The sequence below is a fragment of the Odocoileus virginianus genome, chromosome 6 (genome assembly GCF_023699985.2).
Source record: "Odocoileus virginianus isolate 20LAN1187 ecotype Illinois chromosome 6, Ovbor_1.2, whole genome shotgun sequence".
Lineage (NCBI taxonomy): Eukaryota > Metazoa > Chordata > Mammalia > Artiodactyla > Cervidae > Odocoileus > Odocoileus virginianus.
Window position 1 is genome coordinate 74,160,094 of NC_069679.1, and position 19,887 is coordinate 74,179,980.

General features: G+C 40.1%; 1 protein-coding gene across 14 annotated transcripts in view; it reads left to right on the forward strand.

Annotated features, from left to right (window-relative positions):
• TTLL5 (tubulin tyrosine ligase like 5) overlaps positions 1-19,887 on the forward strand; it is a 315,511-nt gene that overhangs the window by 197,851 nt on the left and 97,773 nt on the right. For all 14 annotated transcript variants that reach the window (XM_020875764.2, XM_020875763.2, XM_020875766.2 and 11 more), the window contains one exon: positions 18,060-18,255. In XM_020875764.2, coding sequence (XP_020731423.2) covers positions 18,060-18,255 — 196 coding nt within the window. The remainder of the gene's footprint in view (positions 1-18,059; positions 18,256-19,887) is intronic.

Below are 19,887 nucleotides of genomic sequence, written 5' to 3' on the forward strand. Positions count from 1 at the left end.
ATTCCTCTTGCAATTCCTCTTGTTTCCATAGTTTGGTAGGTAGCTTGAGAATGGGCTCTTAGATGCAGTGTGTACACACACACACACATACACACTGCAGTAAGAAGTCTTGACTGTCACACACATTTTATTTTCCCCTCTTTGGCCCTATGACTTAAAAAGAAGATCTCCTTTCCTGTGATTTCCCCAGCATTCTCCCTATTTTATAAAAACATCATTATTTATAAAGGAAGGAAAAGAACAGGTAGAGAAGGTTTTTTTAAAAAAACAAACCAGGGTGATGAAAAAGAAGAGGAAAGGAAGGAAGGAAGGTGGAATTCTGGAACCGTCTCCCGTTTCCTTTGGCCAATTGAGAAAGGGGGGCAGAGACAGGTTACTGAAGCCAGAAAAACTGTGGACATGACTGTTCCAAGCCGCCTGCTGTTTTGCTTCCCGGGGAAAAGAGGAGAAACGAGAGGAGTCCTAACTGATGTGATGGGGCAGGAATTCTAAATGTGTGACACTTTGTAAGCTGTTTGTGTGCACTAGGTTTGAACCCAGCTACAATTCAATGTAGAAGTTCTTGGAAATTGGCATGTCAATTGCCCTAGACAATCTGCACATTAGCTTTTGCTTTGAAAACTTTTCCTGGCTTGTCTCTGCAGGCTGTGAAAGCTAGGTGATGGTAGTCCAAGTTTACAAGGGCCATCTGTACTCGCGTGTACCTGTATTGTTGTCACAAAAGCATCAGACTTTTCCCTTTATTTGATAAAAATCCTTCTGGGCTGGGTTCAGTCTTGTTGAATGAACTGGTGTCAGGGAGTTCTCTTTTGGCTTTCTTAAAGGTCACACTTTGCTCACTTCTTTTTTAGTTCACAGCTCCGTTTTTCGGGCTTCATGTGGTATGCTGGTTATGCCAAAGTAAAGAGCTGGATCAAAGACATTTCTTGTTAATCAGGCTAAGGATCCATCTGTCTTTGTAGATCCAGACTGGTAACAGATACAGGACTAAGGAGTCACCATCTACATAACCGGCTGACTCCCAGAATTCTAAGTTGTCTTCTAGAACAGTGCTGTGAACTTAACCTTTTAAAAGGGTTGGTTTTATATCCAGTCTTGCGTTCCATAAAACTTGCCCCCAGATTTTCTGCCAGATGTGCTGAGAAATCCAACGTTGTCCTAATTTCCTCCTCCTGGGGATCATTCCATCAATCATGGAGTGGTACGAGTGTGGAGACAGCAGAAGTCTGGTTCACATTCTAAATCCATTGTCAAGTCCAGCTGGCTGGGATCTCACTGTAAAAGGGCAGGCATATCAGCTCTTAGCTTTTTGACTGGATACTTCTTCCCAAATGTATGTCATGGTCACACAGTATTAATAAAACCAGAGTTAAAGTTAGAATAACCCCCCTAGACATTTTTCAGACATCACTACCGTTTCCTTTTCCATCTCTATATATCTGCTTATTGAATAAATGATCAGAAACCTCCCTGCTCAATTGCTTATAATTCTGTATTTCAAAGTATGTATCTTACTTAGATCCTGCTCATGTTCTTAATCTCTTTGAGTATTGCTTGTTTTTTCTTTTCTTCTGATTCATTTTGAGCCACCTTCTTTTATTTTTTTATTTTTTTATTTTTTTTTTAAATTTTTATTAGTTGGAGGCTAATTACTTTACATCATTACAGTAGTTTTTGTTATACATTGATATGAATTAGCCATGGATTTACATGTATTCCCCATCCCAGTCCCCCCTCCCACCTCCCTCTCCACCCGATCCCTCTGGGTCTTCCCAGTGCACCAGGCCCGAGCACTTGTCTCATGTACCCAACCTGAGCTGGTTATCCGTTTCACCCTAGATAATACACATGTTTCCATGCTGTTCTCCTGAAACATCCCACCCTTGCCTTCTCCCAGAGTCCACAAGTCTGTTCCATACATCTGAGTCTCTTTTTCTGTTTTGCATATAGGGTTATCGTTACCATCTTTCTAAAGTCCATATATATGTGTTAGTATACTGTAATGGTCTTTATCTTTCTGGCTTACTTCGCTCTGTATAATGGGCTCCAGTTTCATCCATCTCATTAGAAGTGATTCAAATGAATTCTTTTTAATGGCTGAGTAATATTCCATGGTGTATATGTACCACAGCTTCCTCATCCATTCGTCTGCTGATGGGCATCTGGGTTGCTTCCATGTCCTGAGCCACCTTCTTTTAATATGTTGTCCTGCTTCCACTTGCAGCATGTGTAGTAAACAGTGCAACTCTTGGCGGCCCCATGGACTACATAGTCAATAGAATTCTCTAGGCCAAAATACTGGAGTAGGTAGCCTTTCCCTTCTCCAAGGGATCTTCCCAACCCAGGGATTGAACCCAGGTCTCCCACATTGCAGGCGGATTCTTTACCAGTTGAGCCACAAGGGAAGCCCAAGAATACAGTGGATAGCCTTCCCCTTCTCCAGTGGATTCTCCCGACCCAGGAATTAAACTGGGGTCTCCTGCATTACAGGCGGATTCTTTACCAATTGAGCTATCAGGGAAGCCCATAGTAAGCAATAGGTGATAGATATATTTTTAGGGAGTCAATTGATATTATATTGATATGAATAACCCTTATCTAGTTTTTAGGACACTTCTTATCCTATCCAAATCCTTTAGTCCTCAAAGAAAATGAAACTCACAAGGGTCAAGCTATTGAATCGATCTTATTTTCTCTACTTAATAATTAAATTACTATGTCCAAAGAGGAGCAGTTCCTATGATTACTAATTTGTGATTTACAGTTCTAGTCCTGTGATTATGATTTAGCATATTATTTCATGTACAATGAAGGAGGTCATACTCTGGGAACAGAAGGGAAGAGATAGAAATAAATTAGATGCTGACTATATAAACTGGTAATTGAGATATCGGTTTCAGGCCAAAATCTGACAGATTAGCAAACCAGTGATTTGGCAGCCCTTAAAGCAGGGAAGTGGCTTCCCAGGTGGCTCAGCAGTAAAGAATCCACCTGCCAGTGCAGGAAATGCAGGAGGATCAGGTTCGATCTTTGGGTTTGGAAGATCCCCTGGAGGAGGAAGTGACAGCCCACTCCAGGATTCTTGCCTGGAAAATTCCATGGACAGAGGAGCATGGCGGGCTACAGTCCAAGGGGTTGCAGAGTCTGACAGAACTGAGCACATGCGCATGAAAAGAAGGAAGAGGGAATCACTTAAGTCTAGCATTGATTCATGAAAAAGTAAGTCCTGCTAGACTAACCTTATTTTCCTTCGTGATGGAATTATTTTAGAAAGAGAAGATTGGGAGACCAAAAAAAAAAGAATTACCATAACTGGGTTTCAACATGGCATAATGAAATCTTGTGAGCACAAAAGAGAAATGTGAACATGATAATACTATCATTAGGAATCCCTGGTAACTAAATAAGCAGCTATACCCAAACAGCAAATTAGTTTGAAAACCAAGTCTCTGAAGACAGAGATCCAAGTCTCTGTGATTGGCTCACTAGGCCACCATTATTAATCAGGGAATTAATTTTCCATGCATATTTGTTTAGATGCCTACTAGGCACTTACATATCTGGAAGACATACTAAACTTACTTTCAGATGACATGAAGTACATTGGGGTACTGAATACCTTGGATGAAAATCAGAATTCACAATGATTTAAGCAGGTTAGAAGGGTGAGTTTAATTCATGGAATTTGATAAGAAAAAACATAAAGCTGTACACATGGTTTCAGAAATTCGAGTGAAGAAGGCTTAAGGGTTTAAATTGACTTTAAGTGTAATAGAAGTGAACTATTGGATAAGAACTGCCAAAACCAGAGCTGTCATGTGGGAAGTTTCTCACAACCTATTGCCAGATTGAAAGAGCAGATTATGAAGCAGATACTACAGAACCACTCTGTGTGGGGAGATGCAGGGAATTATGTATATCAGAATGTTGACAAAATGTTTATAGTAGCCCCATCTTTGGTTGTTGGAGTGCAGATAGGTGACTTTTGTTTTTTGCTTTTCTTTTTGTGTTTTTCAGGTTTATGACATTTGTGAGTATATTGCTTTTGCTCCTTAAAAAAAAAAAATGCTTTTGTGAAAGGCACTATATATAGCCAGTGCTGATAACTTAGGCTTTTATTAACAGAAGTGGGGGAAGGGAAGGAGACTGGTGATAATCTTCATCTTTCATCAGTGCCTGAACAGCTGTCCTCCCGTAACAGCATTATTAGTAAACACCCACTTCCCCGCAGGGGCGGCACCCTGCCTGTGGTCAGAGCATTCTGCCGCTGGCTTGGTTTGGAGCAGCAAGGTCTCCATCATGAGGAAGCGACCTCAGGTGGGGGCTGCCATGCAGAGGCTGTCTGTAGCTGGGGAGACCCAGCTCGCACACACTGAGTGACTCCCGAGTCCTTTTTTTTCAGATCCACTAGGTTGACTCCCCCATTTATCACCCAGGTTAAGCCACATGACACAGTACTCAGTAAGGAAATTACAAATACTTCTTTGCTCCTCTTCCTTCTGAGAAGTAATAGAATCGCTCACACCTTAGCGTCCCAATTGCTTGTTTTCGCAAAGGTTCGGGTTGATTTTCCATAGGAAGAATGTTCATAACAGCAGTTCACATTTATTGAGCATTTATCGACTCAATGGACATGTGTTTGGGGGGACTCCGGGAGTTGGTGATGGACAGGGAGGCCTGGCGTGCTGCGGTTCATGGGGTCACAGAGAGTTGGACATGACTGAGCGACTGAACTGAACTGAACTGAACTGAACTGAACTGAACTGATTGTGTGTGTCAGACATCTGCGCAATGCTTTTAGACAGATTATTACATTTAATTCTTGAACCAGCCCTGTGAGAGGTGAGATTGAGTTTTACTCCCATTTCACAGCCCAGGAAACCAAGGCGCAGAGAGGTGTTGAGCATGTTGCTTTAAGTGATAACGCCAGAATTTGAAGCTGGCAGTCTTGTTCAGGAGCCCAGCTCTTCCTCATCAAGCTGTGCTGCGCCTGTCCTGAGGCGCCTGTTCTTCAGCTTGAGAACCTGTGGGGCGGGTCCAGGGGCACAGGGACTCTGCTCTCCCCCTAGAGTCCTCTCACCCACCCTGCTCTTGCATTGGTTTTTGATTCCTTTCCAGCATCCAAAGCCTTTTATTTCTTCTTGCCTTCTTTCTTGGATTATTTCTTTAATCCTTTCCCAAGAGCCTTTCATCCTCTCAAATAAACAAAATATTTAAAAGTTTTTAAGCTTTTCATCCTGTTCTCAAGCAGGAAGATCAGCCTGCATTTATAATTTCATATAGTTCTGTGCTTTTTGACCTAGCATATAGGTCATCAAAAGTTCATATAGTTCTTCCAGACAATTTCTGAGCTTTTCTGTACCTCTCATACTGCCTTTATTGTATTTCAGCCCTCTCTGCAAAAGAACAATCTCAATATAACTCCATAGATTCAAAACAGGAAAAAAAAAATTTTTAGTCTTATCTCAGGGAGCAAACTCAAAGGTAAAAAATAAATCTTTAGCCTTCAACACTTGCATTTTTAGAGGTCTTTTAAAATAATTTTCCAAAACAAAAATTCTCTAAGTAAGGCACCTGTCACTGTGAATATAAAATCTCTAATTCATTCTACTTAAGTCATTTGAGGCACAAATTTCATGTGGCCAGCTGTTACTGTTCCCAGTCAGCAGTTACTAACAACAAGCCTTAAGACTTACTAGACAGTTTCTGTAGTATTTATTAAATTGCTATCTACATGCAATTCGACTTTTATTCTTTCACTAATGAAAGTAGCTCTCAGTCATTCAGTGGAAGCCTTTTGTAAGCAGACTTTTTCTTGGCTACAATATGTCATTTTAGTGCTGAACTTATTTATCACTGACCACTTGACTATATATAACTTTTAATTTCACAATGTATCTTCTGGTGCCAGCTCCCAGAGCCCACGACTCTTTCTGCCTTTCAGCCGTTTACCATCATTACCGTTACTCTGCTTATGCACTTCTCACTTCTTCAGAACTTCTCGCCAGTTTATGTGATATTTCAGGGGCTAACATGCCTGTTCTCACGGTCAGCGTCATGTGGGCTAGCTCCCCGTGAGTCACTGTCCAGTGCTGTTCCTCCAACGCTTTGAACTTCTCTGGAAGTGCCGCCTATTCCCAGTCCTGCCATTCCAGACTTCCCTCCACTTCCTCATCTTCCCTGGAAAGTGAAAAGTAAGTGTTAGTCACTCAGATGTGTCCGACTCTTTGCGACCCCATGGACTGCAGCACACCAGGCTTCGCTGTCCTTCACCATCTTCAAGAGCTTTCTTAAACTCATGTGCTTTGAATCGGTGATGCCATCCAACCATCTCATCCTCTGCTGTCCTCTTCTCCTGCTGCCTTCAATCTTTCCCAGCATCAGGGTCTTTCTGAGTCAACTCTTCATATCAGGTGGCCAAAGTATTGGAACTTTCAGCTTCAGAGTCAGTCCTTCCAATGAACACCCAGGACTGATCTCCCTTAGGATGGACTGGTTGGATCTCTTTGCAGTCCAAGGGACTCTCAAGAGTCTTCTCCAACACCACAGTTCAAAAGCATCAATTCTTCAGTGCTCAGCTTTCTTTATGGTCCAACTCTCACATCCATACATGACTACTGGAAAAACCATAGCTTTGACTAGACGGACCTTTGTCAGCAAAGTGATGTCTCTGCTTTTTAGTATGCTGTCTAGATGTTCATGGGGTCACAAAGAGTCAGACACGACTGAGCGACTGAACTGACTGACTGACTAGATTGGTCATAGCTTTTCTTCCCAGGAGCAAGCGTGTTTTGATTTCGTGGCTGCAGTCACCATCTGCAGTGATTTGGGAGCACAAGAAAATAAAGTCTGTCACTGTCTGCATTGTTTCCCCATCTCTTCACCTTGTAGTAATGGGACAAGATGCCATAATCTTAGTTTCTTGAATGTTGAGGTTAGTCTCGCATGACTTATTTTTTCATGAATCAATCCTGGTCTTAAGTGATTCCCTTTTCTTTGTGTGCATGCATTCTCAGTTGTGTCCAACTCTTTGCAACCCCAATCCTTAGAAGCCTCCGATGATAGAGTTAACAGACAAAGATTTTAAAGTGGCCATTGTAACTATGAACAAGGGTATAAAGAAAATTAGGCTTTAATGAATAAAAGATAGAAAATTTCAAGACAAATTTCTAGTTGGAAACTGTGAACTGAGAAAAACCAATGTCTGTAATTCAGAATAAACATATTAGCAATGTTGAATCTTCAAATCATTCAAGAATATGGGAAATCTATATATTTACTTAGGTTTTGTGTAAGATTTCTCATTAATGGTCATAAAATCAATATGTAAACCTTATACATTTTCCAGTATCTTTGAGATAGTTGGTATATTTTTATGATATTGTAAATTATATTACTTTTTAAAAGTTTCTTTTAAAACTTTTTAAAGTTTCATTTTCAATAATTACATTGAAATTTCAATTGTGTATGACTAGCATATAAAAATGATTGTATTTTGTTAATGGACCTTAATTTCTGCTGCTTTGCTGACTTTATTAGTTCTTCCAGTGCAGTGTTTTTTTAAAAGTTGTAGAGTTTTCTGTATAAGCAAACATATCTGTAAATAAAGGCATTTTTATTTTTTCTTATGACACTGACTGGGTCTTACATTACTAATTTTGTATAGAAGTGGTGAAAACAAACATTTTTTCTTTTATTCCTGATCTTGGAGAAAAAATGCTCAGTGCTTCACCAATAAGTCTCATGTTAGCTATAGGTTTTTTATAAACATCCTTTATTAGATTGAACAACTTTCTTTCTGTTCCTAGTTTATTGAGAGTTTCTGTCGTGAATAGACATGAATAAATTTTGTCCAGTGCATTTTGACATTCTCATATGACTTTTCTTCTTTATTAATGTGGTAAATTATATGATTGATTTTTTTTTTTAACCTTAAATCACTCTTGTGGTAAATACCACTTGGTCATAATATATATCCTGTATATGAGACAGATAGGTTGATTATAATTGCTAATATTTTATTAAAACTTTGTGTGTGTGTGTGTTCATCAGGTGTATAGGTCTGTAATTTTCTTTTCATGTTTTTGTCAAGTTTTTTTTTATATCAGAGAGAGGTTAACATCATAAAATGTGTTGGAAAGTTTTCCCTTGTCTTCACTGAAAGATTTTGTGAAAGACTGAAATTATTTCTTCTTTAAATGTTTGATAGAATTCATTGAAACCATCTGAACTTGAAGTTTTCTTTGTTAGGAAGTTTTTTGACTACAAGTCAAATTTATATATTTAGATTTTCTCTCATCATGTCCCTTTCAAAAAGGATTTCTTTCCAAGGATTTTTTCAGTTTATCTTAAGTCATTGAATGTTTGATAGAGTTGTTCATAATATCGCCTTATACTTTTGATATCTGTATTCTATGATGTTCCCCTTCTTCATTCCTGATGTTAATAATATATGTATTTTTCCCTTATGATTGCTTGGATATCAATTTTCAGTTCTCTTCATATAGGCAACTTTTGATTTTGTTGGTATTTTCTGTTTGCCCATTTTCTATTTCATTGTGTTAAAAGTACATTATTAATAAATTTTCAAAGAGTTCATTTGAACAAATATTGAATTTAATGGGGCAGCATCAAACTGAAATGGACTTCCCTGGTGGTTCAGATGGTGGAGAATCTGCCTAGAATGCAGGAGGCCTCAGTTTGATCTCTGGGTTGGGAAGATCCCCTGGAGAAAGGCATGGCAGCCCACTCCAGTACTCTTGCCTGGAGAACCCATGGACAGAGGAGCCTGGTGGGCTACAGTCCGTGGGGTCACAAATAGTCAGACACGACTGAGCTACTAACATACTTTCACTCAAACTGAAAATGGTTTGGAGTGCTTCACTGGCAAAGACTAAGGGGAAAACTTTTTTTTTTTTTTTTTTTGTAACAGAGCAGACTCTTAAGCAGAGTAAGCAAATTATTTGGCTGTAGCTTAAGTGGTTGCCTTACTTGGAAAAAGACTACTTGGCTGTTGATGATTGGTTGTTCTTAAATGCATTTTCTCAAATGTCAGTGCATTGACTCCAGTGTGGGTTTTGGTTTGCTTACTTTGACTGCCAAGGCATTAATGCCACCTCAGTCTAATGGCTTCCTTGTTTAATTACTTTATTAACTTCTGCTCTTATTATTTTATTTTTTATTCTTCTACTTTATGTTTAACTTGCTTTATTTTTCTAGCTTCTTAAAGAGGCAGCTTAGGACATTGATTTTACATTACATATCAATGTGTAAAATCAGTATAGTATTAATACTATACATTTCTATCTAAGGACTCTTTTCACTGCAATTCAAATTTTGTTTGGTTGTGTTTTCATTACTATTCAGTTCAATACATTTTCTGATTTCTCTTGTGATTTCTTCTCTGATCCATAGGTTATTTAAAGTATGCTATTTAACTTCCAAATATTTGGGAATTTTCTAGATATCTTTTTGCTAATTGATTCTGTGTGTGTGTGTGTGTTGCTAATTGATTCTTAACACCATTCTGGTTAGAGTATACTCTACGTGATTTTCATCTTTTCCTTTTTATTCAGATTTGTTTTATGACCCAGCATTTAGACTGTCTTGATGTATGTTCCACATGTACGTGAATACACATTCTGAAGTTGTTGGGTATAGTTTTCCATAATTATCAAATAGATTGAATTGATTGAGAGTGTGGTTGGCAGTTTGTAATTTTTGTTTTCCTTTCAGCACTTTAAAGATAACTAAACATTTCTGGCTGTCATTTTTTAATAAATCATCTAATCATTTGCATTGTTGTTCCCTTGTATGTAATAATACTACTACCACCAAGCACCTCACCACCTTGGCTGCTTTTAAGATTTGTTTCAGCAATTTGACTATGATCTGCCTGGGTATGGGCTTCTTTGTATGTATTCTGCTTGGGGGTTTTTTGAACTGCTTAGGTCTGTAGGTTAATGTCTACCATCAGTTTTGGAAATTCCCAGCCCTAATCTCTTTAAATATTTCTCCTGTCCCATCCTCTATCCTCAACTACTGGGATTTCAATTTTGTGCATATTACTCTCCTCTACTGTGTCCAGTCTGCTGTTAAATATTTCAAATGTACTCCTCATCTCTGATTTTATATTTTTTTCATTTCTAGGATTCTTGTTCAGTTTTTTTTTTTTTTTTTTTACAGATTTAATCTCTCTATTGAAATCCTCCATCTGTTTATAGGTGTTGCCCATCTTTTACACAATACTCTTGCATATTTGTAATTGTTATTTTGAAGTCCATGTCTGCTAAGCCCAACATCTGTACCACCTCTCTATGTCCTTCTACTGACTCTTTTCTCTCACAGGTCATGTTTTCTTGCTTCTGTATGCCTTTTATAATTATTAATTGTATGCTGGACATTTTAGGTCAAACCATAGGTGTAAGTAAATAATATTTACACCTAACCCCCCAAAAAAAACATGCTTATCTTTTTCTCAGGTTTCCAGTGTATGGAAAGGAGGCAGAGGGAGAAGGGGTTAGCCAATTTGATAATTAACCCAGGTCTGGACTTTGTTGTAACTTTAGATATGTTTCACTTCTGGCTGGTTTGGGGGGCAGAATGGGATTATCAGTAAGATCTTTTTGTGCAAAAAATTCTGAAAAACTGATATTGAGCACTATGAATATGACACCTTCCTAAAACTTAAAGACTTTTTTTGGTGAGATTGGAATGATACTAACAAATACAGTTTTTTAATATGTGTAATGAAATATGTCTACATTTGGAAGATCTGCATAACTCTGTGAGCCAGTATTTCTAAAGGTTAATGCTGTATATTACAAAAATCTTGTATGAATAAAAAATCCATTCAAAATGCTAGATAGATCAACAGACTATGAAAAGCTCATTGATTTGGTCTCAGATTCTACATTACTAACTTTTAGACTATACTACTTTTGGTCAAGGTCAAAGAATAATATCCATCATTTCTCTGAAAGGAGCTTTAATCAGTCCTTGCACACACCGCCACCCCTCCCAAGCCTTCTGTGTCCCCATGAAACTGATGAAAGAATTGATGGGTGGATACAGATTCATTCTGTGGCTAGGGCTTCTGAAATCACATACCACATGCAGGTGTTACAAGCTTGTCAGAAGTTGAGCTGGTAGAGCCATAGGTCCCATCTTTGCCACTTTCCATTTTTCCTCCTCCCAGGGACCATCCTGTCTAAAATCGAAGAGCTCATCAATTCCTGTGGTTATATTCATTTAGATTTACTGATCCTCAGCATTTTGTTGGTTTTGAAATAAGTATAATTTAGCAGTGTATTCAGCTTATTATTTTTGTCAAGGTATAAGTGACTTTCTACTTGCTCAGAAGCAGAAGTCCATCAGAAACTTTTAAATGTTTTCTGTTTTTTTACCTTTCATTTATTTACAAGAGAGGTTATATCCAAGATGCTGAATGCAGGAGCTATGATAAAATAGAGAGCTATTTCATTATTTCTGAAAGTGGAGGGTAGGACTCCCCTTTGTGATCATGAGTTTTAAGGAGCCCCAGAGGCCTGTCCAGTTCACTTTTGCTATCCCTTGACCACCATCTAGAATAGAAAAAGGAAGCCATTATATTTACATGGATGGAAACCATGTTAGAAAACTGGGGAGAATGTTAGGACAGAAACAGGCAGTATAAACAGAAAGTCCTCTGTTTGAGATCACCAGTGAAGAGTAGAAGGTAGACCGATGGCTGCTTGTAGATCAAACTTGCAGTCTCTGAGATGACTGGCTTTGATGTAGGATTGGAAAGTAGGTTTGAGCAAAAAACTGACTACTTAAAAGGGTAGATTATATAGGTCCCCCTTCACTATTTTTTTTAAGTATTTTTATTTGTTTATTGGCTGCACCAGGTTTTAGTTTTGTAGCATGTGGGATCCAGTTCCCTGACGAGGGATCGAACCCAGGCCCCCTGCATCAGGAGCATGCAGTCCTAGGCACTGGACCACCAGGCGAGTCTCCCTACCTTCACTATTTAGTAGATTGAAAATGAGATGGATCCATCCCTCCCCAAATAACTTGTCTCAGTCCTCAACATAAGGAATTGCAATACAATTATAATAATCTTTTGGATGCACTGTACATCAAGGCTTTCCTTTTTAGTATTAATAACTTGGAGCACTTTTGACCTCACAATGAATACTCATAACTAGATTGTGCTAACTTTGTAACACAGAATCCTCTGATGGAAAATGATCAAATTTATGTTTCTATATACTATAATACCTCAAAGAACTATAGGGCAGCAGGGAAATGGAATTGTTTAGGAGGGAGAAGAATAATTATACTGGTAGTAGTCATAGTGGTGATATATTTTTGGAACTCTTCCTGTGTGCCTATACTTTCACTTGTCTTAGCTCTTTAATCTGCGTGATAACCCTATGAAATGTTAATAGGTACTATTATCATATCCCCATTTTACAGATTAGAGTTTAAGAATAATAAACCATAGAGAAGTTGGATGTAATAAAAGCCAGAGTAGTGTGCCCTGTCTGTTCTCTTCTCAGCCATCTGGTCTTTGTAAATATGACCCAACCCCAACTGCCCTGGAAAGGATCAGGAATGGGACACACAACATTCCATGCAGAATCACACCAATTTTGCCCTTGAAAATAACCCCCATAGCCAAGGGGGTTCCCCACCACTATTTGTAATGCCTCTCTGATCATGTAGCATCCTTATTCTGTCCAGTACCACTTTGTTTTCTAATTATTCATTTTAATATATTTATTTATTTGGCCCCACCAGTCTTAGTTGTGACACATAGGATCTTTAGTTGGAGCATGTGAACTCTTAGTTGCAGCATGTGGGATCTCTTTCCCTGATCAGGGGTTGAACCTGGGCCCCCAGCACTGGGAGTGCAGAGTCTTAGCCATTGGACCACCAGGGAAATCCCTGGCCAGCACTGCTTTGGGACAGCTTGTGGGAGCTCTTCCCTCATTTGCAGGATTTTTGGCATTTGGAGCACCTTTCCAGCACTTACTGTGTGCCGCGACTACTTTGAGATTGAAAATTTGTAGGCAAAGAGAATGTAGCCTCTGCTGTCCTTGAATATCTGTACATTCCATAGATAGATATTCCACTGTCTATAGTGGGTATAGTGTCATGGAAGTGGGTAGATATTCTTTCTTGTGAAGAAATAGTAAGATTTTTTCCAAAAAGCACCTCCTTCAGTCTTAACATTGTTTCTCATTAGAAGCATTAGTGGCATAATTTCCCAGCACAGGGCTGACTCTTCCCTGATATCTTTGGGCATTTAGCATCCTTGACCTCTACCTATTAAATGTCAGTAATACCCCACTCCCATTATCAGGACAGATGAAAGCACACTTGCCAACATCCTCAAGAGGACAGAGGCGTCTTTGTACATGGTTGCTCAGGTTTTGTTTGGATTGGTGGAAGGAACTGGGGAAGTGGACTGCGGAATCACAACTGTTTGTACAATTGTCTGTACAACTGTCGAGTTCCTCCATTTCATCCCTACGCTATATACTCTTTTGAGACATCATATTATTCTTGGGAAACTGTGACACTGAAGGCATATCTTTATGAAGAGGGCAACAGCCTGCTCAGGAGATTTTGCTTTGCTAAAGACCTGTGTATTTTACCAGTTTCCTCTGAGGTCCTGACAACCAGCATCCATTTGATGGAACAGACATTAAACCAAAGGGAAGGATACAGCCCTTTTGGTCAGAAGTTGGAGGGGTGGGGCATGTTGCAGGAAGGCAGTGATGATGAGAAACATTTAGTCCTGCAGTGCTACAGTGTATTAAAGAAAGTAAGAAAGACAACCTTCTAAATGACTAGGCTAATAAAAGAAAGCATGGTTTAGAGAAATTTGCTATATTGTTGGCTGTTAGCTACATAGGTAGTCAGGGCAAAATACAGCATAGTTCACTTTGAATCTCTGAATTCAAACCGAATGTCCAACAGAGCATTCTCACAGCTAAGTCGTTTAACTCTGTCTATCCTACTCCATAACATAAAAGTATAAGGAAGTTATTTATAGGGAATATGTATAATATTTTAGTACTGAGCAAAGAATAACATAAAAACTGAACCTTAGAGAATAACTGAATCTCAAAATTTTGGTGGAAGTAGGTGTTCATTGGAAGGACTGATGTTGAAGCTGAAACTCCAATACTTTGGCCACCTGATGCAAAGAGCTGACTCATTTGAAAAGACCCTGATGCTGGGAAAGATTGAGAGCAGGAAGAGAAGGGGATGACAGAGGATGAGATGGTTGGATGGCATCACCAACCTGATGGACATGGGTTTGGGTGGACTCCAGGAGTTGGTGATGGACAGGGAAGCCTGGTGTGCTGCAGTTCATGGGGTCGCAAAGAGTTGGACATGACTGAGTGACTGGACTGAACTGAACTGAGGAAATGTATTTGAGAAACTCGTAGCTGCCATGGAAGGGACTATGTAGATATATAATCTCACTTGGGTCAAACCCAAGTGACAATGTAGCTGGCATCCTCCATGTCAGTGATGGCAACATGTGCATATTGCAGACCCCGAAGTCTTGTGCTTTAACTGTGAGATGCTGTGGTCTGAGTAGCACCCACTAGCATTCAAAGCAGGCAGGTCTCTCGTGGTCTTCACCACACTGCCTTACCCCGCAGAGCACTCGTACACACACCCAGGGCTGCACTGTGAAAACGCCTTCCTCTCTGCCAAAAACCTCTACTTACTGCAAAAACTTCTTTTTGTGAGTTGGAGACTGTGCTTTTGTTATTGATGAGATTAAAAACAGCCTTCACTTTAAAAGTTAATCTCATTACAGCCTGCCCAATGTGGGTGCAGTCGGCTGTATAAGGCTTCTCTTATCCAAAGGCCCTCATCTGATCTTCTCTTACCTACTGTCCTGGCCCTTATACATCGACAGACACTTGCTTCATGTCCATACACCTGAGACTCTGTCCCTGGTCATCTCCAAATAAGACTCTCTGGTTACAAGAAGACATTAAAGTCAATGCCTGCTAGGAATATTTGTTATTAAAGCATTTTTTATAATAATAACAGCACTGGTTCCAGGCATAACCAGCTGTTACCGATTTTTTTTTTATATTTTATTTGTCTGTTTCTCTGGCTGCCCCAGGTCTTAGTTGCGGCATGCAGAATCTTCGATCTTCATTGTGACATATAGAATCTTTTTTTTTTTTTTGACATATAGAATCTTAATTGTAGTGTGCCAGCTCTTAGTTGTGGCATGTGGGATCTAGTTCTCTGACCAGGGATTGAACCCTGGGCCCCTACTTTGGGAGCACGGAGTCTTAGCCGCTGGCCCACCAGAGAAGACACTAAAACAATTTTTAGAAAATAAAACCAATTTAGCTAGCCCATAAGATGAATTCTGAAATACAAGCTCTATTGTTTATATAACAATAGTATTATATTTAGTATTGAATCCCTAAGTCTGGACTGCTTCTTGTGGCTGGAACCTTCTGTAACCAGCAGACCAGGAATGGAAGCAGAATCACAATCAATGAATTGTCTGACCTTTGGTCCAATTATCATAAGTGATAATTTCATTCCAGATTCAGATTCCTGCCTTAATTGTCATGGGGAGCTCAGTTATTCAGCAGGCAGTTCCTGCAGCGTCCTCTGTCTCTTCCCCTGTGCTCACTGAATTGGCTTGCTCCTGCTTCTCGTCGTACCTGGATGCCTTCCTCCACTGCCCTCCCTTCCACTCAGAGCTCCCTCAGTTCCCTTCGCTGTTTGTTGTGTCTTCTTGAGTGAGCTTTTCTGTTCCCCCACTAAGAAGATAGTCTTTCCTCTGGCCCCTCCCTTCCAAACTCTGGAACTCGTGTTTGACTCCCACTCAATACTTTGCTTTGTGAATAACATTAACATTTTATCCACATACTGGAGTTTTTATTTACGCAGGATCATTGGTCTCCACATTTCTCCACATCTCCAGAAGCCCCTTGGGGAAGATCGTGTCTAGCAACTTGTACCTTGAGGCAATTCAGGAGGATCAGGAAGATCCAATGTCAAAAAAAAAAAAGGAAAGCAAGCTAATAATAAGTAAGCTCTGAGCTTTCTGGCGCTTTTCTCCAGGAAGATTAGCTGAAAGTGCGTGATTGTGCAGCTGCCCTGCACAGTGGGAGCCCAACTGGGAGGGAGGTGTGCAAGGGGTGTGACATATCAGAGGTGAGATCACGCGAGTAGAAAACCTTTCATCCGTGGACTTCAGAATACACTACACAGACTTTCCCTTAACAAGGTGTCTGGAATGTCTTTGAGGGGTAGCGAAACCAAACCCGGAATGACCACGCCGTGAGAGAGGAAAAGAGAGGTCCCCAGCAAGACAGGGGTGTGGGCTTCTGGCCTTGGCAGACAACCCACTTTGCTTCCCGCCCACCACCCACCCCCCACCCAGAGCTCTGTTGGGGTCACCAGGACCCAGACTGTTAAAACCGGGTGGCCGGTAGGTCAGGACTCAGGAAGATCTGCGTCAACTCACCCCAGTGTTGTTGCATCTCTGCCACTGAAATGACCATTAACAGCAAAGGATATTTACAAAGGAAAGAATAACATGATGATTTAAATCACTATGAATAGGTTTCTTGAATTAGACACTGTTTTATTTCTCTAAGCCCCATTCACCAAGGTTTTGGGATAAGGTACCTCACCTTGAGGCTCTTCATGTTTCTTCTGTGTACAATTTTCTGGTCACTGTAATTCTAAAAGGAAAAGGAAAAAAAAAATACTAGGTGGTTAAAGATGGTTCAGAGTTGAATAGCCAAAAGTGTTAAGGAGATGGAAGGATTTACAAATAAGACTGTTCTAAAAATAAATGGAGACCTTTGAAAAAAAAAAAACTGTGGTAAAATAATATGTATTATTTTAAAATAATATGTATTGACTACTTTTAAGTGTACAGTTAAATGGCATTTAGTGCATTTGCAGTGTTGTGCTTCCCTGATGGTTTAGGTGGTAAAGAGTCTGCCTGCAATGCAGGAGACCCAGTTTTGATCCCTGGGTCAAGAAGATCCCCTGGAGAAGGAAATGGTAACCCACTCCAGTATTCTGGCCTGGAGAATTCCATGGACAGAGGAGACTGGCAGGCTACAATCCATGGGGTAGCAGAGTCAGACACGACTGAGGGACTAATACTTTCACACTTTCACTTTTTCACAACGTTGTGCAACAATCACTGCCATCCACCTCCAAAGCTTTGTCATCATCCCAAGCTAAAACACAAATACGCATTAAACAGTATCTTCCCCATCCCTGTCTCCCCAGCCCCAGACAACCACTCTTCACCTTTCTGTCTGCATAAATTTGACTAATGTATGACAGATCATGCAATATTTGTCCTTTTCTGGCTGGCTTATTTCATCTAGCAATAATGTCTTAAATATGTGCAAGCTAAATGTCAGTGTGGCCGGGAATCCAGATGAGATGAATTCAGAATAAGAAAAAAATGTATCTTCTCACACCAGTTATGCTGTCCCATGATATGAGATATAAGCAGATATGTTGCGATAGGTGGCTAAGGAAAACCAGCAATCTTGTATCATTCACCCATATGCTTTTGAAATCGCTGTTAGGATGATTGTGCGTCTGTTGTCGCTGTAAAGTAACTTGCCCTCCTGCATTTGAAGCTCTCAAGGCTCCACTTGACGGGTCCTTTTGGCCATTAGAAGTGAAGTCACTCAGTCATGTCCGACTCTTTGCGACCCCATGGACTGTAGTCTACAAGGTTCCTCTGTCCATGGAATTTTCCAGGCAAGGTACTGGAGTGGATTGCCATTTCCTTACAGGGGAGTGAAAATGGCTATTTTAATTATTTAACAGTCCGTGCCAACGCTTAGGACAAGCGCTGCAAATAGAATGGAAAGCAGAGTCACCCACCTGTGTCTTCATGGGGCTGCGGTTTGGTAGGCAAGTCAGATTTGTAATTCCAGACTATGTTCAGTTCTATCAAGGAAAAATAACAGAGGTGTTTCTCTCCTTGCCTTCATTGTTCACACAACAACCACTCTAAGAAATCTGCTTTCTTTTCTCTTCAGGATCCTCCAGACAGGTGGCTTTGCCTGGGAGGGAGAGGTCGAGAACAACGCGTACAGCAAGGCTACAGGGGTGGTCCCCCAGCACAAGTACCACCCCACGGCGGGCAGCTACCAGCTACACTTTGCCCTTCAGCAACTGGAGCAGCAAAAGCTTCAGTCCCGGCAGCTTCTGGACCAGAGCCGAGCGCGGCACCAGGTAATGCAAAATAAGGCTTTTCCGTGTGCTAGTAGCTTCCTTCTGTTGGTTTAATAAGTTCATGAGAAGTGTGGAAATAGTCTCTCAAAAGTTTACCAGTGCCAGCATGGCTTGAATGGTTGGTTCATGGGGAAACCTGCAAACAGGGAAGTAATGTTCTGACGCCATCCATTGGCTTTGTCGAAAGGTGATGCTGAACCAGTTTTAACATCCTTTCCTTCATTTCAGAGTTTCAGCACAAAAATCTCTTTTGTAATATTTACCCTTTCTGTTGCCTGATCTTGTTCAATGATTTCCCAAAGGATCTAATTCCCAGATACCTAAACGCCAGCATTTTAAAATAATTTTTTGGTCTATAAAAGCACACATTAATCCTTCATGGCCTGTCAAGATTTTCAAGAAATGAATAACATTCAAATTCTTACAGGAAATGGTCTTGTTAGGTTTTTGGTCTTCTGGTTTAACAGTTTGTACACAAAGACGTGACAATAGACACAAAAGTTCTGGTTGCAGTGGAACTTACATGCTACTGAAATATTGATTCCCTACTCACTGTCTATAATGACAAACTTCTGAGTATATCGTGTAAGGAAATTATATAAGCATATTGCACTAATGTATCAGTGTGGCCCCAATTACAGAGAAAGAATGACTTCACACGCAAAAAATCAGGTCATGAAGACTTAAATTTTTCTTGATGATTTGGGATTACCATTAGAATCAGTTACCACATTTTCCCCTGGTATCATGGGCTTCCCTTGTGGCTCAGCTGGTAAAGAATCCGCCTTCAGTGCAGGAGACCCTGGTTCAATCCGTGGGTCAAGAAGGTCCGCTGAATAAGAGAATAGCTACTCACTCTAGTATTCTGGCCTAGAGAATTCCAAGGACTGTATAGTCCACGGGGTAGCAAAGAGTTGGACATGACTGAGTGACTTTCACTTTTCTTCACCATGTTTTTCATATTCTGCTTGGATGAATCCATACTGGTTCTGTGAGCTTCCCTGATATTTATGTGAAGAAATTTATTGTCTTAATCTCTTCTCATTTGCTTTTATAAAAATGTACTATGTAGTATGCATTAATTTGTGCAAAATTAGTGTTCACTCAAAGGTAACATTCCCAAAGTTTTCTTTTTCTTCTAATAAAACAATTATTATGCTATCTTTATTGTCTTTTCAACTACCATCCGGGTCCATAGGAATTTTTATTTTTTTCAGTATCATTCATCACTTGAAAATCTTTTTCTGTGGTAGTATAATCTGTATATTATATTGTGTTTAGTCACTCATTCATGTCCAGCTCTTTGCTGGACTGTAGCCCACCAGGCTTCTCTGCCCATGAGGATTCTCCAGGCAAGAATACTGGAGTGGGTTGCCATGCCCTCCTCCAGGGGATCTTCGAAATTCAGGGATCAAACCCAGGTCTCCCGCATTGCAAGCGGATTCTTTACTGTCTGAGCCACCAGGAAAGCCCGTATATTATGTTAATTCTTTGTAATCAAGAAATCATAAGTGCAGGCGTTTGTGAAGTCTTTTTTTACTGGAGAAAAATTCTGAGTTCTTACCTGTAAAGCTGGACTACAGCATCATCCCACTACCCTCTGTCATGTAGAAATTTCCTTATTTAAACAGT